The sequence below is a fragment of the Tenrec ecaudatus genome, chromosome 5 (assembly GCF_050624435.1).
Source record: "Tenrec ecaudatus isolate mTenEca1 chromosome 5, mTenEca1.hap1, whole genome shotgun sequence".
In the NCBI taxonomy this organism is placed as follows: domain Eukaryota; kingdom Metazoa; phylum Chordata; class Mammalia; order Afrosoricida; family Tenrecidae; genus Tenrec; species Tenrec ecaudatus.
Window position 1 is genome coordinate 178,629,786 of NC_134534.1, and position 25,985 is coordinate 178,655,770.

Here is a 25,985-nt window from a genome sequence, read left to right on the forward strand (position 1 = left end):
AATTCTTCAAAGACAGATCTGTTGGTTCTTTTGACAGTCCATGGTACTGTCAATATGCTTCCCCAGCACCACAATTCAAATGCATTGATTCTCCTTTGGTCTTCTGTATTCAGGGTGCACCTTTCACATGCACATGAGGCCACTGCAAGTACCAGGGCTTGCTTCATGGTATCGTCCTCAAAGTAACAGCCTTGCTTTTCAACACTTTAAAGAGGTCTGCTGTAGGTTTACCTGATGCTATGCATCATTTGATCCTGACTGCTGCTCCCATGAGCACTGGAGAGCCAAGCAAGACAAAATCATTGACACCGTCAACATTTCCTCCTTCATCGTGTTGTTACTTATTGGTCCAGTTGTGAGGCTTTTGGTCTTCTTGACACTGAGCTATGATCCAAACTGAGAGCTGCAAGCCTTGATCTTCTCAGCAAGTGTTGCAAGTCCTCCTAACTTCCAGCAAGCAAGGCTGTCATCTGCTATGGGTAGGTACAGCTATTTCTAACCTGCTATGTGTGAAGGCACACTTCTTGCCCCATCATTAAAACCCATAATGCTAAAACAAGACACAAAAACAACCCCAATGCTTTTTCTGCAATTAACAATTATTTTGATCATGACTACCTTTCTTCAGTGTGGATTATAGTCTGTGGATTTGCCAACATGGCTCTCAAAAGGCCTATCCACTGGAGGAAGTCATTAGAACCTCAATCAGTGTTTCCATGCCCGCTACGAAATGTGGGTTACCAAATAAATGGGAAATCCTGCACCTCAGGAGCTATGCCTCGAAGCTCTGAAATCACAAGGAAATGTGTTGCTTCTGCTAAATTCCAGAATTAGTGGCTGAATCCCAGAGCCTGGCGAGACTTCAATCAGCAAGTCATTTGTTGACACACTTGCTATTCTTCTGCCGCAGGAGCATCTGGCATGCTGCAGGTGGGAAACGTTTCTTCCCTTTAAGAAATGAAGTATCACTCACACACCTTCCAGCAAAGGATAGACACCCCCCTTCCTCCTGCATCGCATGAGGGAGGGATACTGTTACATGGGAATGAAACAGTCTGAAAACTGTTACGTGTGAATGAAACATTTATGAAAACCGAAACTTATAAGCAGCGCGCTCAATGACCATGGTGAGAGCAAGGGCAACGGAAGGGCTTTGGACACCCAAGAGGAAGCCCCACCCGCGCACCCCCGCGTACCGGGGAATAAGCGGGTTGCACTCTCCGGGATCCAGCGGGTTGATGTCGCAGCTCTCATAGTCAAAGGTTCCATTCCACAAGTGCTTTGCCAGCTGAAAGGCCACTTTTCGTTGCGCTAAGGTGACTTCTTTTCCGTGCCACACGTAGACTTCGCTGCCAAAATCAAACACCAACACCTGCGGAAAGGGTACGAGAGAATTTGCTGACTTCAGGGAGGTGCTCCGAGCCGCCTCGGTCCCTGAGCAGTGACTCCAACGAGGGATGGTGCAAGCCTTAATGGACCATCGGTTCACACGGAGCAAGGCCTCAAGAACCCACCAGCTGGCCCAGCTCTGCCACTGAGCCAGCCTTTGCCCCCACACGACTCCTGCACGTCCAATGCGCCGCCCTCTGAACTCTCAGACCACTTGGAACTTATGATTCATCAAAAAAGTTACTCCCCCCTCAACAGAAACGTGGGTGAAGGGAGACAGCGGACGGTGTAAAATATGAAAATAAAAATAAATTTTAAATTATCAAGGTTTCTCGAGGGTGGGAGGGAGGGGAAAAAAGAGGAGGTGATACCACGGGCTCCAGTAGAAAGAAAATGCTTTGGAAATGATGATGGCAATACATGTACAAATGTGCTTGATACGGTTGATGTATGGATTGTTATAAGAGCTGCCAGAGCCTCAATAAAATGATTTATTTTTTAAAAAGGCACTTCTCTCTTTCTTCCTCCCTCCTTTCCCCCTCGGCTCCTCACTTGACGGTCGCAGTGGCTTTGTCAGGTGCAGCTGGGTTAGCGCTGGCTTCTAGTGACCCCGTTGGGTTCTAGGCTACAGTCCTGGCAAAAGCAGACTCCAGGCCTGTCGCCAGTGGATCAGCTGGGTGAGTTCAAAGGCCAGTCTCTTGGATGGCAAGTGATTGCTTTAACCCTTGTGCCACGCGAGCTCCTTCCTTGCGTGGCATCCCTCCAGCCTCTGTCCACTCATCCCCTCCACGGGCCCCTTCACACAGGCCAGACACTGATGTCTTCTCTCCTTCTCACAATTCTAAATCCTTACGGGCAGAGACCACCCTGCCTGACTGGATGCCCCAGGGGCGTGGTCAGTATATGCTGAGTGAGTATGTGTATGCAGTGCTAGTTCCTATTTTAACATTTTTAGCTTGTCTCATTCTTTCTTCTGAGCTAAGTCTTTCCCTTCATTCCCAGAGAGCCGTCTTCTACATATCAAGGCCAGGCTGCATTTCGCTTCCTCTGGAAAGCTCGCCCGGATTGTTTCTTTGTGTGGGCCACTGTCCTCCCTATGAAGGCCCACGCCAGGTTTGGTCTGCGCTGTACAGCTGTGCTTTAAGAGACAGGTGTTCTAATACCCTTTGTGGTGGTTACATAATCTGGTGTCAACTTGAGACTATTACGAGTGAAGGGGTGGGGTCTAGTCTGTCAATCAGGTCAGAGCTTGATGACTTCATTGGGAGGCGCTATGGATAAGTAGCTCACTGGAGGCCAGACCCACACAGACTCTCTGCTTCATCTTCCTGCTGACAAGACACACAGAGCTATGCTGAGAAAGCCAGAACCCTGGAGCTGGAAGAGCCACGTGGAGACCCACACCAGCGATGAGGTGCTTCCACCCACTGGCCTGCGATCTTCCTGTATTTGGTGTCATTGCATGCATTGCATGAGTCTGAAGAGGAATTTATAGATTGGTATTGGACGTATGGGCTAACATCAGACTTATGGACTTGATCTGGACTGGGCTGGGATGTTTTCTCAATGTACAATTACTCTTTATATAAATCTCTATCTTATACACTTATCAGTGTCTCTGGATTTGTTTCTCTAGTCAACCCGGACTAACACACCCTTCTACCGAAATACAGGTAAGCCTCTTGGATCTTCCTCCCCTCACCCCCTCAGCACATAGAATACTGGTGCTAAAACAGCAAACAAACAGAACTACTCATTGTCATCCAGCCAATTCCAACTCACAGTGGCACATAATGCACCCCCCTACCAGGGCTCTGCCAGAGAAAAACCCAACAATCTGCTTCTGTCAATATGACAGCCTATGAAATCCTAAGGGGAAGTTCTACTGTGAGTCAAAAATCCACTCTATGCCACCAATCAACAGCCCTGATGGTACAGTGGGTACGAGTGGGCTGTTAACCATAAGGCCAGCAGTTCGAAACCACTAGCCCAGCGGCTCTCAACCTGTGGGTCGTGACCCCTTTGGGGGTTGAATGACCCTTTCACAGGGGTGGCTCAATTTATGAAAGTAGCAAAATTACAGTTATGAAGTAGCAACAAAAATAATTTTATGGCTGGGGGGGGCACCACAATATGAGGAACTGTATTAAAGGCTGAGAACCACTGGCCGAGCCAGTCCATGGGAGAAAAAGGAGGCTTTCTACTCCAAACCACAGGGGTAGTTCTGTGTCTTACTGGGTCATTGTGCCTTGGAATCAACTTGAGGGCAGTGAGTTCTATGCAACCTAAGAATGGCAACAGCAAATATTTATCGATATGGGAGGGGAACAAAACCCCCAATGAACCCAGCACAGGACCATAATTGATGACTACAAATTATACATGCACCTATTCCTTAAACCTAACAACAACAGGAACAAAACAAGCATTTTATAATCGTTTCACAGTGGGCTGTTAGGTTTGAACCATGGATCCTGCAGGAAGCGGCTCACTGTGTCACCTACTCTACCACCAGGGAAGTCCGTGGTCATCCTGGCTCCTTTCTGGCGGCCACGTGCTATGCTGTGGCCGGTGCTTCACGACTGCGTTCTGGCTGGCAAGTGGAGGGCCTTCACGTACCTCTTTGGGTTGCAGAAGGGAGCACTTGGGGATTTTCCCCCAGTAGTCGTCGTCGGGCACGAGCTTGTCATCCGTCAAGCGGTAAACGCAGTTCGTCTCTATGATGGCGGCTTCATACAGCTCGTCTTCTTTGGGGTCCCCAGCAGCTGGGGGAGAAGAACGAACCGCAGAGGATGCACAGTGAAAAGGAGCCGCTTTCGAGGGATGCGTTAGGGCGGAAGACAGCCAACCCCCGCCCGGCCGTTTCTCAGACGTACAGCCAACTCTTACATTGGTAACTGGTCTGGCCCCCCAGCAGTTTCCAGAAGTCTTTGGCAGCATGGGTGTGTGTGTTGATTCCCTCCTCGATAGTTTGGATGTAGGTGGCTCTACACCCAAGTTCCCTCTTCGTCTGGATTAAAGTCGCCAGTTCTGAGGCCTAAGGGAGGACGGCAATTACAGGGTGGAAGAGCCCCAGCTAAGAGCAGTGGTCCGTGTCCCCGTCACAAGGGAAACGATGGTGTGTCTCAGGAATGCCTGGGGACCACGGAGCTGCCCGACATGCCGCTTGGGCATGTCTAATAAAGCTAAAAGACACGTAGCCAGGGGGCGAAGGGCAGTCAGCTCTTTAGAGCAAGAGGTCTCAGTTCTGAAACACTCAACCCAGCATTCAGGAAGTTTGAAAAGAAACACCCATTCTCTGAGTTCCCCCTCCCAGGACCCCCAAGATTCAGGAACCTGGCGGTCACATTTCACAGCGATAACCATTTTGCAATACACGATCCTCTTTTGGACATGGGACTAAGAATAAAGCCCAGGAAACGTAAATCAGTCCTCCCGTGTAAGCACCCAATGAAAGTTTGTTAGAAAGCTAGTCAGGGACATAAAGCCGAGCTGCCCCTTCTGGCTTGGAGGCAACACCTGGAACTGGGAGGCTTCGCAATCACCGGGCTACTAGTAGACCATTCTGTAGCTACATATAAAAAAAGAGTTCAGAATTCAAGTATTTTTTAAGATACCCACCTTAGCTTTCTCTATGACATTGGCAAACTCTCCTACCCACAGGAAGCAATAATGGGGAGATAAGAGAAGGAAGCAGTCCCCACTGTTAAGGGATGAGGCTCGGGGCTCGACCAGTCTTGTCTGCACGTGTCTTCTCCCTGAACACAAGGCAGAGTGTCAGTGTCTTCCCAGAAAGAGAATCGCTACTAAACAAACCAAACCTTACACCCCAAACTCACCGCCATCGAGTTGATGCTGATGCGTAGCAACCATATAGGACAGGGTAGAACTGTCCCTGTGAGTTTCCAGGTCAAACTCTTGATGGGAGCAGAAATCCTCATCGTTCTCTCAAACTCACAGCTATCAAGTTGGCTCCAGCTGAGAGCAACCTTCCAGACCATGTAAAACTGCCCCAGAGGGCTTCTAAGCAGCTAAGCAGACAGCCTCAACTTTCTCCCTCAGAGTGACTGGTGGGTTTGAACCACTGACTTTGTGGTTAGCAGCCCAACACTTAACCCAGGCACCATTAGGACTCCTGATGTCACACAATTAAGGACACAAACTCACTGCCATGGAGTCAGTTCTGACTCATAGTGCTTCGTTGACCCTGGTGTTCCCTGATTCCCATCTCTCTGGCCTGCACCGCGTCTTTTGTATCTATTTCATTCTTGGACGGCAGTCAGGTTCTCACAACGTGAGCGGTGACTGTCTGTGGTGCCAGGTCCCAGGGTGTGTGAGGCAGAGGTTGAAGCAGCAACAAAAGCTGAGTTTTGGACCTAGGAGAAACCTACACTCAAATCCAGACTGGCCTCTGACCAGGCCTGTCTCTCACAAGCTCACCACCTCCAACTCTGTGAGATACCGTGATATGTCATGGGAGGAGGTGGACAATTTCCTGGTTTACAGGAAAAAGAGTGAGCCACTGTGGTAGTGACATCATCTGTTGTCAACTTGAGAATTAAGAATGAAGGAGTGGAATTTAGCCTGTCAGTCAGGTGGCAGCTTGGTGACCTTCTTTGGAGGCTCTAAGGAGATAAACAGCTTTCTTGGGTGGGACACAGGCTCACTCCCTGGGAGACATTGCAGCTGACAAGACACATGGGGCTACCCTAGTGCCCTGAGCTGGAGGAGCCACGTGGAGACCCCTGCCAGCACAGAGATGTTTACAATGCCACTGGATCCACAAGACTTTCCACCCACCGGCCTGTGATCTTCCTGCATTTGGTGTCATCATGTGGTTTGTGAGTCTGAAGAGGACTTTATAGATTGTCATTGGACGTATGGGCTAATATGGGACTGTGGGCTTGATCTGGTTGGGCTGGGATGTTTTCTCAACATTCAATTGCTCTTCTTCTCTATAAAGCTCTTTCTTATACACACGAGAATGTCTATGAATTTGTTTCTCTAGTCAACCCGGACTAACATGGCTAGCCCCTTAGAGGAGGTCAAGGGAGCAGCCAGGGTGCCTCAGGTTTCCAGGCAGAAGAGCCCCCGGGCCGCTCTCAGGTACCTTTGACCTGTAACAGCATCAGCTTCTTGTAGGGCACCGAACTGTTGTTGGAGTTCTGCTCCGTCAGGTTGACGCTCCGCAGGCTGACGCTGCTGAAGTTTTCTTTGCTGGCTAAGCCCGCCAGGGTGACTTCGGAGAAGTTGGAGTTGGAGGACACTGGCAGGGGGGACAAGGGGACACAGAGCCGGGAGAGGTGAGGTGGAAGGACAGACGACCACCACTATCTTTTTTCTCTGAACTTTCATCTTGAGTAGGGAGGTAGGCATACTTCAGTTTGACAAGCGGTGCAGTTCAGAGGTGCCCAGGCAGAGAGACGAGAGCGGAGTGCCTTTATTGATCAGTTTCTTGAGATACACTCAGACACCAAACTCGTGTGTTCAGTTCCCCAGAAAGCTGTCGTGGTTATTATGAACAGCCTTTGTATGACGGAATGCACTTCTGGAAAGACTGCTGATGTCTTACTGTCACAGGAGACAGCAGTCACATTATCAAGGGGGGGAGTGGGTGGGCAACATCTGGCGTATAAAGCCCCGTGAAATCACCAATGCCAGCTAATGCCATCTGATTCACCAAAGAGGAGCATTTCTAGCCATCTCGTTAGGGGTTAACGAAAGGTTTGAGCAATATGGCCCTGTTATCAACAGCCAAATGGTGGCCCTTGGCAGAGACAAGTCTCCGCTCCCATGTGATAAAGGGTGGTTGACTTCTAGTCTTTCCTGGAGGCAAAGAGATCTCTTGAGCTCCCGGTTTTCAGACCCAAAAGGGTCCTAACAAGATGCTGGCTTTTCAGTATAGATGGCCACAGGCACTCAGGGATCACAAATCAACGCCCTGTTACCACCCCGAATGAGGGATGGACCCAAAGCAGGTCACTTTGGTGCTAATAAACCTTTACTTCTCCAACTTACAGATAAATATATATATGTAAAAATAAAAATATTTTAAAATAAATATATCTATAAATAAATATTATATATATATATATAGAGAGAGAGAGAGAGAGAGAAAGAGAAAACTTCAGAAAATGATTTCCCTGCGATTAGGTGCCCACACTGAAGAAAGAGAACCCTCCTTGACCATTGATACAGCAGAAGCCATTTCCAGACAGACTTCCTCAGAGGACGGGTTAGTGTAAGCCAGCCACTTCACCTCTCCACCCCCTTTCTAAGAAAAGCCTTAGGACTAAACCGATGTAGGAGTGTTATTGCCGTGAGCTGCCATCAAGCTGCCCTTAGCTCTTGGGGCGCCCCCACCCCATGCACACCGGAATGGTCCTGTATCCTGCCATGGTTTGGGCTGCAGAGCAAATCGCTATCGCTCATGGGGTTTTCACCAGCCGATTCTCACGAGCAGACCACCAGGCCTCTCTCCCTAGCCCATCTTTGCCTTGAAATTCCACTGACACCTGTTCAGCATATTGCCACACATACCAGCACCCAGGGCCAGATGGGTGATGGCTGCCCAGGGGGCCCTGGTGGGAAACGGAAGCTGGGTTTCCTTCATGGGAGGTGAGAAACCTACCAAAGGCACCTCCCGAGTACTGTCGGAAGATACAGCGAGAGTCCTATGCTGGCAATGTCCGTAACTCAACACAGCCAGAGGACTCCTGGTTTTACCTCCATCAGAGAGCCGCTGTTTCAAGAGGCGGACAGGTGGCAGCAGGGCTGCGTAGCCTGAAGCAAGGGCACTATGCACAGCGGGGCCCCTTCCCACCCGGCCAGCAGCCCCCCACTCCCCCTGTCCAGGGCAGAGTGGTGGTGCCAGTACTCACGCTTCTCGACTTTCATCCGCTTTGACTCCATGAAAGCCACGTTTAATCTCTGCTCTGTATATTCCTGAAGAAGGTCTTCCCGGGCGGCCAGCATTTTCAGGGGGTTCTTGGAGGCCTGCACCCGGCGCTTGGGCCTGACCGCACGCTTGTGCTCGGCCACAGAGGAGGTCAACCTAGGGGCGAAGCAGAGCTGCGGCCCAGTCCGTGGAGGGCACCTGCCCGATGACTACAGCGACATTGGGATAGAGGATCTCTGGCCCGGGGGCGGTACCTGGTTCCACAGTTCCGGTTCCTGATTTTTTTAGCATCCATCCCCATCGTCCCCCCCGCCCCCCCCCAGAAACTTGGCACTCCCCAACACAGAGTCCAAGAATCTTAGAGCTGAGAGGAAGCCCACTTAGCTCCAGGTCCCAGCCACGGGGAGACCACCCACCCCCTCACCCCATGCCCTTGGGCTCTGCCTCAGGGGTGGGGGTGTCTGGGACTTCACTTGCAGCTCAGGCCACCGGGAAGTTCTTGCAGAGGGAGGGAGTGTCATCTCCCCACCCTGTCCACGCTGCGGGGGTCCTCGTTCTGTTGGAGCGTTCTAGACACTGTGCCTGCTTCACCTGTCACTAGCAAGTCCTTCTGGGATTTATCAACAGTTCCTGCTGCTCAATTTTACTTTCTCCAGACGCCTTCTCTTCTCACTCAAACACCAACTCTCTGCTATCTAATCCAATCCAAAGCACAGCAACCCTATGGGGCAGGGTAGAACCGCCCCTGTGGGTTTCTGAGACTGTAACTCTCGATGGGAGTAGACAGCCTCATCTTTCGCCCACAGAGCAGTTGGTGGTTCCCAACCACTGACCTTGTAGTTAGCGGCCCAACACTAATCTACTATGCTACCAAGGCACCGTCCTAAACATTCTCTTAGGCAATAGCTTTTCCATCCCCTTGCCACCCCTCCCTAACTCACCGACTCTCATCCTATTACCCAACCCTAAAAAAATAAGTGTTTGGAAATAGGTACGGAAATAAAGTACCACCACAAAATCAACGCTGACCACCACATAGTCACTCACAGAGCTCCCTGGAGCAGAAAACCAGACACAGGAGAAGAGAAAACCCATTCACACGCCCTCCAACGGCTTCCTGCCACTCCTCCAAATGTCCGAAAGTATCGTGGCTGTGCCACACGCCACACACACGCGCGCGGTCTCAAAAGGTTCATGGAAAAATAAAATGAAGAACAGAACATGGAATTCCCCCAAACTTGTTGAAGTTTACTCACATGTATGTTTAAACACACACATTTATCCATCTATGAATGAAGGGGGCTTCAAAAATTGGTGGAAAAATTCCACAAAATGTTTGAAGCCCCCATGTCTGTACAGATATAGGAGTCTGTACGTGCGTGTATTACTATGACTTTTACTTATTACCATCACATCAATTCTGACCTGCGGCAATCCTATGGGGTTGGGTAGAACTGCCCCTGTGAGTTTCTGAGATTCTAATTCTTTATGGGAGTAGAAAGCCTCATCTTTCTCCTGAAGAGAGGCTGGCAGTTTTGACCTGCTAACCTCGTGTTTAGCAGTCCAACATGTAACCACTACTCCACCGAGGCTGTTTGAAAAAAAAAATATATATATATATACACACACACATACATACTCACACATACACACAGAAACATCTATATCTATAACTAAAAATATATATGAATGAGGGTCTTTAAAAGTTCATGGTAAATGGAATGAAAATATAATGGACTTTCCCCACAAAATTTCTGGTGCTGCCTTATAAATATAAGCATGATTATATTTAGATTATGATATATTTAGATTATGATATATACAACTTAAGCAACAGCATTTGGGTGGGGAGATTGAGAAATGATTAAATATCCACTTATGTAAAATATGATCTTCAAATGAGAAAGAGCAATATATATATTTTAAAGATAGGAAATTGACACATGCAAATTAAAATCTTATATATGTACATCAGGACTGACTTCAGGCAAAATGTGTGAGGTGTAAACATCAGGAACGCAAAAGTGGGCTTCTGAAGGTGACTGTCATTCTGCTCCGTTTTTAGGAGAGAGCAGGTCACTGGGGCCCAGTGTCACCTCTTTTGCCTTCCCAGCATGCATTGCCCTGCTTCTGCTAATGCATCTTGGTTTTCCCTTTTGGGAGCCAACTCACTTCATTCTCACCCTTCCAGCCTAGCTAGCTCGGAGTGGGGGGGGGAGACACGAGGTGAGGGCAGGGGTGGGGGGCAGAGAGACCCAGATCTGGCCAAGCAGTGTCTTCCACCGTCTTGGCCACAAAGGCTGGTTTAGGGAGGGAAGTAGGGCCCACGTTGGGGCCAGGAAAATCAAGCCTGGCACTTGCTCTGGAGGAACTGCCGGGGAGGGTCATGGGGAGGTAGCCTATGAACTTGGGACTGTGTGGAACCAGCTTCCGCCACTGGGTCACAGCATGGCAGAGAGTGGAAACGGCCCCCAGGAACTTTCAGGGGAGACAGGTGACACTTGGTGGTCTCTGGAGGCTTCCGAGCCTGGCACTAGGCCTGCCTGCGCTTTGCTGTGACGAAGCCTACGCCATTCCTCCACGTCACTCTCTGGCTTAAGTCACCTCGACGGACTTCTTTCTGACCGTGCCCCTTTCTGAAGGACCCCACACTTCATCACGCTGTTTCTCAGGGCGATGGCATGTTCCCGTGGGCAGGGAGACCCGTGGGCATTGCCACGCAAGCCCACAGCGCCCCCGATTGCCTAAGTGATTTTACAGGGAGCAGTGTGCTTTGCTGATTCTCTAGCAAGGGGGTCCTATTCATTGACACCCACAGGAGCCAAAGATGGTCTTTCCAAGTTATGGGCAAGAAAGGGTTTGCTATGCCAAGCGAAAGACGGGCCCAGAATTTTCAGTTAAACTATACTCATAAAACTCTGAGCACATTCTAACCATTTTAAAACAAAATAAAATGACAAACAGTCCAGTCACGGTCCTGATGGGACAGGACAGACGTGTGTGCCACAGGGCAGCGAAGACAAGCCATCTTGCCTGGAAGCACTGGTCTGGGATGTCATGTCTAATCCACCCACTGCGCCGGTGGGCGCCGAATTCTGGGGAAGAGAGGCTGGCAGGGGAGACGCCCGTGGAGGAGGAGGTAGCGAGGGGAATGGAGGAGCCGGCAGCGACTCACTTGGGCGCGTAAGGATCGAAAATGACATCGAAGTCGTCATGGAGCTCCACGGGGCTCCGCGGGGCGGAGTGATCCATGCTGCGGTAGAACCTGGCGAAGGTCTCGTCGTCATCCAGCTTCATCACCTCCTTCACGGATTTGCCGGTGACAGTGAGGACAGTCTCTTGCATCCCGCCAACTACGGACAAACAAACAACATGTGACGTGCGTGACGCCAGGCGGCCTCACAGCTCTTTGGGAGCCGTCTCCCCTCCTCCTAGGTTCCAGGAGTGGGGGAAACAGGTTGGTGACACACAGGATGGATAGATGCCTCCCCAGCCAAACCAGCTTCCACGGCAAAATGGCAGGAGAGAGGGAGGCTGGCCTTTCTACGTGCAAGCTTGGTAAGTCTGCATTTCTGAACACGTCCCTCTTGTGACGGGGGCTAGAGAGCCTCAGCCTCATGCTAGAACAGAGGTGAGCGAGCTTTGTTTCTGTGAATGGCCCGATGGTCTTCAGTGTAGGCTTTCAGGAGCTGCCGCTATGACGATTCAGCTCTGCTGGTGGGCAGGAGTAGCTACTGTCAATATGTAGGCAAGTCTGGGGGCCAATAAAACTTTATCTATAAGCATAAGTGGCGAGCTGGAGTTGATAGGCCCTAGATTGGGTTACTATCGTGAGTGTGTGTGTGTGAGTTTATATAATAAACTTTCAGTGGTTTGCATTAGTTGCCTGCAGTTTAATTACTTGACATGCTTCTACTTCTACTTTAAAGTACTTGTCTGTATTTATTTTCAACCGTTTAAGGATCTCTGTTAGCTGTAGGGGCTCCCAGCTCCCAGTAGTTGATCCGTGTCCAGAACTGGACTTTTCTAGTAGGAGCCGAGGTGCTTTTTCTGAGATGCTACATACTTTACCGATTTTTGTACGGCAATGTCTTATTTGCAACATTTCACTCCCTGCCATCGAGTTGATGCCAACTCATAGCGATCCCATAGGACAGGGCAGAACCATGCTGCGAGTTTCCGAGACGGTAACTTTTTACAGGAGCAGAAAGCTCTGCCTTTTCTAGAGGCGTGGCTCGCAGTTTGGAACTGCTGACTGTTTCGTCAGCAGTCTAACTCGCAACCACTAGGCCACCTGGACTCCTTGGTCGTTCCCAGAATATTCTTGTAGACCCACTTTGTGATGATAAGCAATACTATCTGCTGTTTTTCTTTCTTTTTGACCTTACTAAAATTTGATGCATACAATTTAGAATTCCTCAGACCCAAAGCGATGTTGATTTTGCATGTGTAGAATGACTGGGCTTCAAGGTTAAAATCTAAAGTGTAATTCTGAGTGTAGGGCTTCATGCCTGAGGTTCAGAGTGAGCGACAGCATGTGATTGGAGGGTCTCCAATTTAGGGCATCAAGTACGTCCGAGCTTCATGAGCCAATCAGATGTGATCAAAGTCATTTTTGCTCTCCACGAGGGTAATGCTTAGCCCAGTGGTTCTCAACCTTCCTAATGCCGTGACCCTCAAATACATTCCTCGTGTTGTGGTGACCCCACCCAGTCATATAATTATTTCCGTTGCTACTTCATCACTATCATTTTGCTACTGTTATGAGTCAGACAACCCCTGTGAAAGGGTTGTTTGACCCCCAAAGGGATTGCGACCCACAGGTTGAGAACCAACGGTGCAGAGAATATGTGACTCGGTGACATTCTGGGAGCAAGCTGACCCTTGGATGGGGGGGGCGGGGGGATAGAGGCAGGGGAAAGGCAGGCAGAATTGGATGCAGAGTAAGTCAGAGAGCAGGTGTTCTCTGGCTACCTTCTGTAGGCTCATATTGAAGATGCACACCAGTGTGCTGGAAGCTCAGAAATTCAAGGGTCTCTCTGGGCACCTGTTAGGTACCTTTGTTGTTCAGCCTCCGGAGGAAGGTTTCCAGCCGGTCCAGCTTCAGGTCAGACTCTAACTGCATGTCTGGTCTTGCTTCGATATCTGAGCAAGTAGAAACCACAGTGAGATAGGGCCAGGGCGGACCACAAGCCCATGGGCGTGCATATCAGGGGCTTGATCACTCACCTTCCAGGGGCTTGGAAACCGGGGTGGTGCTCTTTGCTTTATTGCAAACAGGTGAAGCAACTGGAGTTATGGCAGAAGGGGAGGCCAAACCTGCCGAGCAAACAGGAGTGAGTGAGCAGGTCAGTCCCATTTCTGGAAATTCTCAGAACTTGGGTGATACACAATAAGCCCAGGACAGGTTTCATAATTTATAGAATTCACATACACACACACACACACACACACACACCTTTGGGAGGAGCCACAAATATGTCAGAAAAGTGCAAACATACAGTAGCTTTAACGGAGCCATGTTGGGCTGCTAACTTCAAGGTCAGCAGTTCCAAACCACCAGCCACTTTTCAGGAGAAAAGACAAGACTTTCTATCCCTGTATAGATTTCCTGTCTCATAAACACACAGGGGCAGTTCTTCTCTGTCCTAGAAGAGTTGTTGTGAGTTAGAATAAGCTTGATGTCAGTGAGTCAGCTGTCTGTCTGTAAAGAGCAGAGAAGCTTACATTCCCCAAGGAGCAATGAAGACATAATCACACGTATTAATCGTGTTCACTGACAAGTGAACTGAACAGAATAATGCAGAAGGTGATCAGACTCTACCCCATGAAGCGGAGCTGTGAGGTCTGAAGGCTGTGTGTGTGTGTGTGTGTGTGTGTGTGTGTGTGTGAGAGAGAGAGAGAGAGAGAGAGAGAGAGAGAGAGAGAGAGATGGATGGGGGGCTAGCTGAGGAGAAAGTATCTTTGCTTCCCACAGAGGAAGTACTGGACAAGCTGTGGTCCCCTCGCACTGGAGCTCACCTGCGGACTGAGGTGAGGCAGGGGCAGTCTGGCCTCAGGAGCATCGTTCGTGCAGCGCGTGATGCCACTGGGCATGCACGCCAGGAGGACTGAAACGTTTTGGGAGACAGGCCCAGAAGAGTGGGCGTGGCAGTGGGTTGACGATGGTTGGAGGGTCGGTTGCCATGTCTCAGACGTGGCTAGGAACTGGCAACATGTGAGGGCCAGTGAAGGGAGATGGCCACCACAGGGTAACGAGCATCACTAGACAAAAAGACCAGCAGGGGGTACTATTTTTCTCCACACCGCCTCCCTGTAGGCTCGGCACTGCCTGAGAGTGGCGTTTCCATCTCTGCAAACCTTCCCTGGGGAATTGTCTGCTTTGATTCACACCATGTCAACATGGCAGTTCCCGTGTGTCCTCAAGAGACTCAGATGGTGATTTTTAAAAAAATAGCCTTTGAGTTTGTGGAACAGAAAGAATCCTGAAGGTTCGGGTTGTCAGGCGGATGGTGTAGGGCATTCCAAGGAATTCTCACAGGCCAGTCCTCACTTTCCTCAAAGAAGGAACGGATAGACATGATTAAGCTGCAGAAAAATCTCTCTTGGACTTTTCTTGGCTTTTTCTCATCAATGTCATTTTCCTCTAACTTCGTTCTAAGAAGCCTTCACAATGGCTCTGTGTCCTGTAAGAAAATCTATAAAGTTGCCCATTTTGAACTAAAAATTAAAAAACCAGTCACCCCAAATTTCTGAGTTGACCTCTTTGCCTTGAACTTAACCGGCCCAGCCAATCCCCTCAGATGCCAATGTTTGGACTGTTTACGCAGGGAACCCAATGAAGCTGAGTATACAAGGGCACATCATAAAATTCATGGAAAACAGAATTAAAAGAACGATGAGCATTATCCCACTCACATTTTGATGCCCGTCTACGATTGGGAGGACTTGCCTGCCGCCACTCACTGACTGCAGAGACACATGCTTGGTTTCTAATACACCTGTGTGGGCATGGAAGGGGCCCTGGTGGCGTAGTGGGCTACTCACTGGTCTGCTAACCTCAGGGTTGGCAGTTCAAAACCACTTGCTGCTACTCAGGAGAAAGACAGGCCTTTCTACTCTCTTGAAGAGCGATGGTCTTGGGAACCCACAGAGGGAGTTCTACTCTGTCCTAGAAGGTCATTATGAGTCAGAATCAACTTGAATTTTTTGGTATGAAGCAGACCCCTCTGGCAACGAGGCTTTTTGACTCACGGTTGTATTTTTACAGAGGTGCTGGTCTACCCTGTCCTATAGGGTCACTTTGAGTTGGGAGCCACTCCATGGCAGTGAGTTTGGTTTGGGGTTTGGAGCCTTAATGGGAGATAGGCAGAGCTTTCTCCCAGGGCACCCCTGGTAGGTTCAAACCTGTGGGTTTCCAAGACAGTAACTCTTTACGGGAGCAGAAAGCCTCATCTTCCTCCCTCAGAGCAGCTGGTGGTTTTGAACTGCCGATCTTATGGTCAGCAGCCCAACATGTAACCACTGCATCAGCAGGGCCAAGCAAACCCTATCGAGAGTTCTACTCTGCAACACACGGCATTGCCACCAACGTTTTCTCTGAAGTGAAAGGGACCGGCCACGGCCATTCACAAAATGCTGGAGAAGATGTGAACCTTCTTGGTATTCATTTGTGATCAATGTGAAGTGCTTGGATGACGCTGACACCCGACTCTCACTGCCCGGAGCTGATCTGACACACAGCAACCCCACAGGGCAGGGTCGACCTGACAGGACAGGGCAGAACTGCCACTGTTGGTGTCCGAGTCTGAAACGTCTCACGGGGTGAAATGCCTCATTTTAGGTGTTTGATGATGGCGATAGACAAAATGTGAGTGTGTGTGTGTGTGTGTGTGTGTGTGTGTGTGTTATAGGACCTGCACAGTGAGAAAGTAAATCGTCTGCATTTAAAGCATTATCTGCTGAAAGGGTGCTTGGGGGCTCTCAGCAGGGCTCATTAGCATGGAGGCCATCACCTGGGTGCTGACTCAGAGGCTGGATTCCAAAGCCACTTGCTCAGCCTGTCTCTGTTCATGCTCCAGCAAATGGGGAAAACTGCAGCCACATCGCCCCCTGGTGCCTATCCAGGAAGTTGCACCCTGAAAAACTTCACATAGTGGGGCTTTCTTTTCTTAGCTAGAGAGAAAGAGTGCAATATATAGATAATATATTATAATATATAGATAATATCTATATATAATTACTATCAATCTGGTCTTGTCTCTCTAGAGAACCCTGTCCAACACAAAGAGTTTCAGGGAATTTAGTAAGGGTGTTGGGGTGGGGGAGGCATTAGATTTAAATTCAAAACATTAACACAAAACAAGATAAAACAAACCTTCCTCCCAAAAACTTTAAAGAAGGTGTGTGTGGAGGGTGGGCGGGATTTCTATATTCATTAACTAGTAACTAGTTTCTGGGAACAATTTCTCATTTTCTTATTCAAAGGTGTACATATTGAGGATATGTGCTGCTTGGTACAGTACAGGGTCGGTGAATGAGAGGAAGATCCTCTATGGGATGGACTGGCACAATGGCGACAACAACGAAGTTCCCTGATTGTGAGGACGGAGCAGGACCAGGCAGTGTTTTGTCCAGTTGTTCATCGGGTCACTATGAGTCAGAACCAACCCAACTCGATGGTGCCTAACAATACCGCCAATTCTTTCTTATGACGCCATGGTGGACAGGGGCAGTGGGGCTTCCGAGGGAATCACGATTTCGTTTTAGGAGAGGAAAGGGAGAAACAAGAAGAAGCAATGTAGAAAGGCATTGGGAGAACAGGGTGTGCTAGAAGTTGGCCCAGGTTGCATGCTGGGCCAATGTCTCATCCTGAGCTCCAGGGAACCTCTCTGAGCTGAAGCTCTGGTTTTGTAAAATGAGCGATGGAACTTGTGTCCAAGCGGGTGAGCAGGAGCCCAGTCTGTGCTGTGATGAACCGGTCAGGTGCTACCTCCCTCAGGGAGAGCGGACTGTGGTCTGTTGACAGTGCCAAGATTTGGTCAGACTAGGAACCTGGTGGCATCATGGTTATGCACTGGGCTGCAGTCCTCAAGGCCAGCAGTTCGAAACCACCAGTTGCTCAAAGGGAGAAAGATGAGGTTTTCGAATGTCGTGAAGAGTGAGTCTCAGAAACCCACAGAGACATTTCTACCCTGTGTTTACAAGGTCACTATGAGTCAGAACCGAGTTTGGCTTGGTTTTCTGTGGTTCTTTCACTAGGATTTTTAGTGAATTGAAAGTCATGGGCTTTCCCTCCCTCTCTTTCCTCTACAACCATCTCCTCATACAGTCTACAAGGAATTAAGGAAGTTTGTAAGCGGGTAAGTGAGTGAAAGTCGAAGCTAACTTTTAAATGATTGGGAAAACTTATATCGCTAATTTAGGAAATTTTGCTTTACAATCCAGAAGACTAGCTTTAAAACGACATCCGATCAAATGAGAATGTATCAAAATCAGGTAACCAAAAGGGAAACCCCGCTGCACTGAACCTATTTGGACTGTGGCTCCCCTCGAGGTAGCAGCCGGAACTACACTCTCAGGGTTTCCAAGGGCTGCTTTTTCAGGAGCGGGTCTTTAAGAACCTTTCTGTTCGCCGATCCCACTGTCATGTGGATTCTGACTCATAGCAACCCGACAGGGCAGGATAGAACTGCCTGGTGGGTTCCCAAGACTTAATGGGATGAGAAAGCCTCATCTTTCTCCCAAGAAGTGGCTGATGGTTTCAAACTGCTGACCTTGTGGTTAGCAGTCCAATGAGTAACCTATTATGCCACCAGGGCTCCTATAGCAGCCCTCAAACTCAATGCCGTTGAGTCAATTCAGACTCATAGAGGTCCCTCCTACAGGACAGGGTAGAACAGCCTTGCTGGCTTCCAAAACTGACTCTTAGGGGAGGAGAAAGCATTGCCTTTCTCCAGAGGAGCAGCTGGTGGTTTCGAACTACAGACCTTATGGTCAGTAGCCCGATGGGTAACCACTAAGTCATAAGAGATCCTCATAGCAACTCTAGGGCCCCCAATTTTTTAACCCCTTCCTATAGGGAAGAAAAGAAAGTGTCATATATTCCCCCAGGAGCCAGAAAAGCTCCCCAGGGACGCTGAAAGTGGCCGCCTTTAAAGTGTTTGGATACACGCTTTACATCAGCTCCAGGAGCTCAGCACCGGAGGAGAAACTTTCTGCAGAGCAATCCCTCTGGCTCAGAACTGGGCCCATCTTTCAGACATCTATTTAAAGAGGATCTGCAAAGCGGCCTTGGGAGCCACAGGGATCTGATTAGAGGCACGGGGATCTAAGCATCAACCCAAAGGGGAGAGGACATAAAATGCTTCTTTATGGGGAAAGGCTTCCTACTTCCCAGGTGCTAAGAACCGGGCACAGTTTAAAGTAATTCCGGGAGAGGATGAAGATCGGTTAGCATATCGACAATGGATTTGGAAACTGGTGCCAATTTCCAAATAGGTCCATGTTGAAACAGTGATGGACTGAATTACGGTTCACAGACTGAAAATGACAGTTTATAAAGAGTCGGGCTAGCCCATAAAATGCCAGCAGAACTCAACATTAACAAGAGGTCATCAAGGGTTTATGAGAGATGGGGGAGGAATGAGGAGCTGATACCAAGGGCTCAAGTAGAAAGTAAATCTTTTGAAAACGATGATGGCAACGTATGTACAAAAGCGCTCGACACAATGGATGGATGCATTTAAAAAAACAACTAAAAACCACGAGATCATGCCTTGATTCCACTCCCCCTCCCAATGGAGCTCTCTCACCTCGCCCTAACTCCATGGGTGGACACCCCCCCCCCCACACACACACTCTCTCTCTCTCAAGTGAACATACTCCCATTTTCTCACAGACACAAGCACATGTGCACAACACATACACAAGGGGAGTTTCAAGTGGTTTGTGGAAAAAGTGGACTGGGTAGATGATGGCATTTTTCCGGGAATGTTTTGAAAGCTCCTGTCCCTCCTCACCCCTCCAGCCCCCTCCACATAGCATGCACGCACGCACGCATGCACACACTGACCTTTCTTCACCATCCTCCCGGCCACAGTGAACTGCGTGGAGTCGTTGGCCGCGCCTTTGCCTTTGGTCTTCCAGGCTTCCTCTCGCACCGTGATGAGCTGCTTCCGCTCCTCGATGCTCATCTGGCTCTCTCGGCTGTCGGTGACCCGCTGCTCGCACCCGGGGGTGGGGTGGGGATGGGGAAGCAGAGGGGAGAAACGACAAGGACGTGAGTTTTAAGCTTGTGATGTTGCATGGGCTAAAAACGAAAAGAAAGAAAAAAGCAGCTCCAGGCGCTTCCCCACAAATGTCCCACAGTGTTCTCTCGGAAACGGTCTCTGAGATGGGGGGTGTCCAGCCTGGGGCAGGGGAAGCACCCGAAACAGCACTGACTGCTGAGGCTAAATGCTGGTTCTCCTCGCGTGCCTGTGGAAGGCCAGAAGGCTGCGTGGAGGCAGGAAAGGAGCCCGCATGGAAAGCTGGTCTGATGCCCACAGGGCAGGGCTTGCAGGGGGCTCCGTGTCACCTGTCTGCTGAACTGGGTTGATGAGCAGATTTCATCCACGGATGCTTATAAGTCATATGCTCAATGGAGGAGACTCCCCCCAGGTGAGCTCCTAGGGCGTGCGGCTCAGTATTCAGTAGGGAAAGCCTCTGGAGAGGAAGGTGAGCTACTGGAAGGTACTAGAAGTGGGCAGCAGGGAGGCTCCTGTGTCAGCCTGGGGTACGTACATGGAAGCCAGAATATAGCTGAGGAAAAATTGTGCCGTTGACTGAAAAACAACAACAACAACAACAAGCCCTTATGCAGGAGGAGGCTTCAAAAACTCTGTGAAGAAATGGAATGAAGAGATAGTGTTGTTTCCCCCACAAACTTGTCAAAGTCCCCATTATGTGAGTGTATGTTTTACACAGGCATATACGTTACATATCTGTATTTGAAGGGGCTTCAAAAGGTTGTAGAACAAGTCCATTATCTTTCAATCCCATTTTCCCACGAACTTTTTGAAGCCTCTCATGTGTTAAACACACACATACATGTATATACACATTTGCTGTATATATATCCCTGCTGTCATGGGTGTGCTTTATATAAAACAAAAACTAACACTGAAAGACACTGCCATTAAATCCACCCCGACTTCCAGCACCCCTCTCTAAGAGCAGAGAGCCGCACCTCTCCTGTGGAGTCAGTTTGAACCATGGATTTTGCAGGTAGGGATCTAATGCTTCCCTGACGGTACCCCCAGTGCTCTTTAAGGATAGATACAGCTACACGTGCGTGTGTGTGTGTGTGTGTGTGTGTGTGTCGCCACCTTTAAAAAAGATGCTTTTTTCCATTAGCGTTTCACCAGGTTCTGGCAGCACTACCTCTGTAAGCTCCAGGCACTGGGGCTCTCCCGGCCTTTGTTGGCTTGCTGCTGAGGGAGGGGTCTCCTTGTGGAAAGAGGGACCAGGAACGGAGGAGGGGCTCAGGTGGGGATGGGGTGAGGGTGAGAGGAAGGGAAGCCGCAGGGGGGCACAGGAAGGGGCTCACACCCTTGAGTTGAAGGGCCAGGTGGCTCTTAAGAGTGTGGCAGATGAGGTGTGCGGGGTGCTGTCAGCACCCACTAAACACACTGCCATTGAGTCGACACCGACTCCCAGGGCCCCCGTCAGACCGGGCAGAACTGCTGCTGTGCATTTCCAAGAAAACGCTGTGGATTTGAACTGCTGATCTTGTGGTTAGCAGCCCCGTATGTAACCACTACACTACCAGGAGTGCTGGCAGGAGAGACATTTGCTTTCCCTTCTCCTGCAGCCAAGAGTAGGTAGGCAGGACAAAGGGCAGGGGCCAGGTGGTGCCCCAGCAGAGAGGTGGGGCTGTGGGAAAGACACTGAGGAAGGAGGGGAGGCTACACACACACACACACACACACACACACACGCACACACCAGGGATTCAGAGTCTGTGGAAAATTCCATTATCTTTTAAATCATTATCCCATGGACTTTTGATTATATATATAAGGTGGCATGAGAAAGGGAGAGGAAGAAGAGATAAATGAGAGGGCGCAAGGAGGAGAGAGAAAGACAGGGAAAGGAAGGCGAGGGGGAAGGAGGCAAGAGGCTGGCCAGAGGGTGAGTGACTGTCTACAGCGTCTCCTGAGCACCGGCCCTTATTAAACTAGGAGGCTGACTGCCAGGCCGACCCCATCAGCATTCCGGAGAATGCGATCTCTTGAAAAGACCGGCTCACAAGAGGACTTTAATCACACCAATAAGGCACTTGCCTTGAACTATTTCCAGAAAGACATGCAGTGCCAAGAACGTCAGCTCTCCCGAGGGCCAGGGAGCAGCAGACCTGTGGGTGAACTCAGTCACACCCCAGTGACCAGGGCGTGGCCCTGTGGCCGGTGCTCATGCCTCAGAAGGAGGCAGCCCAAGGTTGGAAACTCCCTTCCCGATTTCCCTGGGGCTCCTGCCTGCCGGGAATGCGGGAATGAGATCACGCTGAGGCATGGGATGACACTCAGGTCTCAGGATTTAAAGTTTCCCTTAGTTTGCCAGGTCTGTGTTGGGAAGACATAATTTTCCTTGAAAGAGACACGATTGGCCCCAAGAGAAGGAATATGTTTTTTGGGCGTTTTTTGTTGTTGTTCTGAAAAGGAAATATTAAACAAACATGTTGGCTTCTTCTTAATTTTGTGGGTTAGTAGGGTTGGATTAAGACCCCTAAAAATCAAAGCCGTTGCTGTGGCCTTGGTTCTGATTCAGTGACTCTATAGAACAGAGGGAGCCACCACCCCAGTGTGTCCCTCACCCAGTGGAGCAGCAGGTGGGTCCTAACTGGTGATCTCTCGTTGGTAGCCAAATGCCCAACGCACAGCACCGCCAGGTTCCCTTGGGGATAGAATGTCAAAACCCAAACCTTTGCCACAGAATTGATTCCAATTCACAGTGGCCCTCAGAGACAGAGTAGGACAACTCCAGAGGTTTTTAAGGACGACTGTGATTCTTGACAGGGGCAGTCCGCCTTATCTTTCTCCAGAGCACAGGCTGGCATGTTTGAACCACTGACCTTGCATTCAGCAGCCAAACCCTTAGCTTACTGCATCACCAATGCTCCTGGGGTTTAAAAAACCAAATTCACTATCAAGTCCACTCTAATACATGGCAACCCTTATGCGTTTTTGAGGCTGGAAAAATCTTCATGGAGCAGAAAGCCCCACTTTCTCCTACAGTGCAGCCCGTGGGTTTGAACTGCTAACCTGATAGCTAACAGCCCAAAGTGCTAGAGTAGGTGGGCAGGGCAAAGGGCAGGGGCCAGGCGGCCCCTAAAATGCCACTACATATCTTTTATGACTCTCTAATTGGGTAAGGAATATACAATTTGCTCTGGGAAGAATCTAAGGCTTTTTCACAGTTACTATTCGATTTCAGAATTCAAAAGATAAAAACCAATAGGACGGGTGTCATTCTCCACTTGATTGCTTTCCTCCTATGTTTTTCTTTCCATTTTAAGGCAGCCGAGTGGCAAATGATTACACACTGGGCTGTGATCTGCAAGGTCAGCAGTTTGAAACCACCAGCCGCCTCTCAGGACAAAGACGGGGCTTTCTACTCCACCCCCATAAAGAGTTACAGTCTAAGAAACTCCCAGGGGTGACTCTGTCCCAGAGGGTCGCTATGAGTCAGCATCGACTCAATGGCAGTGAGTTTGTAAACACTTTTTATTGTGGTATCATGTCACTTCCCAGGTTTAAATGCTGCTGCTCAGGGTGGACGGTGGCGCGGAAAGAGCCAGTTTGGGGAGAAGATGAACACAAGGCCTCCCCGCCCCATCTCTGATCCTTTCATACAGACATAGCGCTCGTGCACGTGGCAGAGAGAGGGGGACTGTGTGTGTGTCTATGCGAGTGTGACTGTGCGCGAGGGACAGTGGGAGTGTGTGTGTGACTGTGTGTGTGTGACTGTGTGCGTGAGGGACAGTGGGAGTGTGTGTGTGACTATATGTGTGACTGTGTGCGTGAGGGACAGTGGGAGTGTGTGTGTGACTGTGTGCGTGAGGGACAGTGGGAGTGTGTGTGTGACTATATGTGTGACTGTGTGCGTGAGGGACAGTGGGAGTGTGTGTGTGACTGTGTGTGTGACTGTGTGCGTGAGGGACAGTGGGAGTGTGTGTGTGACTATATGTGTGACTGTGTGCGTGAAGGACAGTGGGAGTGTGTGTGTGACTATATGTGTGACTGTGTGCGTGAGGGACAGTGGGAGTGTGTGTGTGACTGTGTGTGTGACTGTGTGCGTGAGGGACAGTGGGAGTGTGTGTGTGACTATATGTGTGACTGTGTGTGTGAGGGACAGTGGGAGTGTGTGTGTGACTGTGTGCATGAGGGACAGTGGGAGTGTGTGTGTGACTGTGTATGTGTGACTGTGTGCGTGAGGGACAGTGGGAGTGTGTGTGTGACTGTGTGCATGAGGGACAGTGGGAGTGTGTGTGTACATGTGTGAGGGACAAGGTGTGGGTGAGTGTGTGTGCATGGAAATATGCACGTGTGTGACAGTGTGTGCATGGCAATGTGTGTGTCCATGTGAGGGACAGTACGTGTGTGTGTATGTGTGTGTGTGTGGCCTGCCTGCCTCTCCCCGAGTCTCCTGAGTTGTCACAGCACCTGCTGTCACTTCCTGTTTGTGACAAAGGCCAACAAGAACGGCAGAGAGCTTGTATTGACAGAGGAGGGTGAATAGCACCCACCAACACCTCTTCTGCCCACAGCCTGCCGATTTAGCATCAGAAACCCCAAGCCTTTCAGTCAAAGGTCACCTCTACTAACCACGAATCCTCTAGCAGAAGTCAAAGCATGGGGTCCTTTTCCAGGTGGAGGCACCCTTACCTGTTGACATGGCACTGACCCTGACTCACTGTGACCCCAGTGGGCAGAGCACAACTAGGCTCCATGGCCAATGTGGGGGGCAGTTGGACACCTGGCCTTCCGTCAGAGGCACTCTGGGGTAGACTTGGGACCTGTGGAAATGCTACAGAGCACAGTCTTCTTCTGACCACACAATGTCCCCCTGAGTTGGAACCAATTCGTCAGCAACTTGTTTTTGTTTGTGGCTTCCGTTAGTGCAGAGATTGAAAGAGCAAATTTTCTTAAACTTGTCTCAGGAACATGATCAGGGCTACCTAAAAGTCTGAGCCGAGGATAGGGTATGCATGCCTCACACCGACCAGTCTCTGAAGACTGGACTGGATATCTCTCTCTCTCACGTCCACTCTCTCACACACTTAACTCTCTCCCATACATTCACACGGTGAGACACAGAAAGGTTTCTTTCTCAAGTGAAAGAAAAGTGCTTCCCGACAGCTAAGAAATTGCAATGAGGCTGACCAAGAGCAGGCTTTTCCTCACCTGATTAATAGAGACAAAAGACAGGTGTTTATGGGCAGCAGGGATAGCAGGAGAATAAGTGGAAGCATAAACAGGTTCCTATAGAGCAAAGCAAGAGGATTAGAGGTGAGAAGAGAAGAGATATACCAGAGTGGGGTGGGGAGAGGCGAAAATAAGGCTATTTTTTCTAACACAATATTAATTTAAAAATCAAAAGAAAAAGAGAAAACCGAACCCACTAGCATCGGGCAATTCTGACTAATAGGGATCCCGAAGAACAGAGGGGAAGATCCCCCAGTGGCGTCCAGGTCTGTAATCACAAAAGCTGGTCTCTGAACTACCAACCTTGGGGTTAGTAGGTGAACATTTAATCACTGTGCGCCCAGGGCCCCTTACATGTTAATGTACTCATTGCAATTTCACTTTTCTTTCCAAGAAAGCCCTTTCTATTTGTCTACTTTGTTTTTAAAACCATGCTACCACCACCAATTCACTCATGCACAGTAAAATACACCTGGCCAGTTTGGGGCAGGAATAAACCAGTGGGCTACCAGGGTGGGACTACCATTGATATAAGCTACCGAGCTGCTCGGTGGGAGGTCATGGCTTTCCTTGGCAGTTTTAACATTAAAAGAAAAAAATCAATGTGACCAGATCAGCCTTGCATCTGGATACTGGTGGCCTCGTACCTCAGGAAAGCCAGCCAACCCAGGAGCCACGGAAGACAGAAATGAAGAGGGTGAGGGATAAGGTCCAGCCTTAAAGTGGACCGACCACACCTCGGGTAGAGTCAGGCTTACCCAAAGCAGATAAGAAACGGAATTATCATCTGTAAATCCTCCTTCTTCCTACAGGTTGAAACAGACAGGAACCATTGCAGGGGGCTGGAGGGCAGGGGTCTAGCAGGGGTGTCAATTACTCAGAGCCGGGGGTTCAACTAGCAGAAAGCGTGCGCATGCTCACACGGGCGGGCGGCAGGCACGGCAACCAACTAAATTCGTAGCCTGCAAGCAGGAGGATAATTTTCAACATTCGGCTGTTTGGCTCACACCGGCCAGCCTTTCCCTGCCCACCCCCCTCCCAGGGCGCTCCCCACCAGCCCCCGCTCTCCTCCCCAACCACGTGGACTAGATTCACCTGGACTAGATTCACTTGGAATTGTGATTTGGGAATTGCAATGACAGCAGGCACTTAGATCATGGGAGTGGCAGGCTCAGCTTAGGGGAGTTTTCAGGCCCTGGTTTGGGGGATATCTGAGCTCCCCTTGACTGGCT

The 25,985-nt window shown here is 49.7% G+C and overlaps 1 protein-coding gene across 14 annotated transcripts in view; it reads right to left on the reverse strand.

Annotated features, from left to right (window-relative positions):
* SVIL (supervillin) overlaps window positions 1-25,985 on the reverse strand; it is a 270,082-nt gene that overhangs the window by 27,434 nt on the left and 216,663 nt on the right. For 11 of the 14 annotated variants that reach the window (XM_075550348.1, XM_075550351.1, XM_075550346.1 and 8 more), the window contains 11 exons: window positions 25,512-25,559; window positions 19,362-19,509; window positions 13,517-13,606; window positions 13,346-13,432; window positions 11,463-11,640; window positions 8,271-8,443; window positions 6,500-6,655; window positions 5,011-5,147; window positions 4,279-4,426; window positions 4,009-4,154; window positions 1,197-1,372 (listed from right to left, as the gene is read on the reverse strand). In XM_075550348.1, coding sequence (XP_075406463.1) covers window positions 1,197-1,372; window positions 4,009-4,154; window positions 4,279-4,426; window positions 5,011-5,147; window positions 6,500-6,655; window positions 8,271-8,443; window positions 11,463-11,640; window positions 13,346-13,432; window positions 13,517-13,606; window positions 19,362-19,509; window positions 25,512-25,559 — 1,487 coding nt within the window. The remainder of the gene's footprint in view (window positions 1-1,196; window positions 1,373-4,008; window positions 4,155-4,278; window positions 4,427-5,010; window positions 5,148-6,499; window positions 6,656-8,270; window positions 8,444-11,462; window positions 11,641-13,345; window positions 13,433-13,516; window positions 13,607-19,361; window positions 19,510-25,511; window positions 25,560-25,985) is intronic. The other 3 variants (XM_075550352.1, XM_075550355.1, XM_075550358.1) reach the window with 1 other exon arrangement.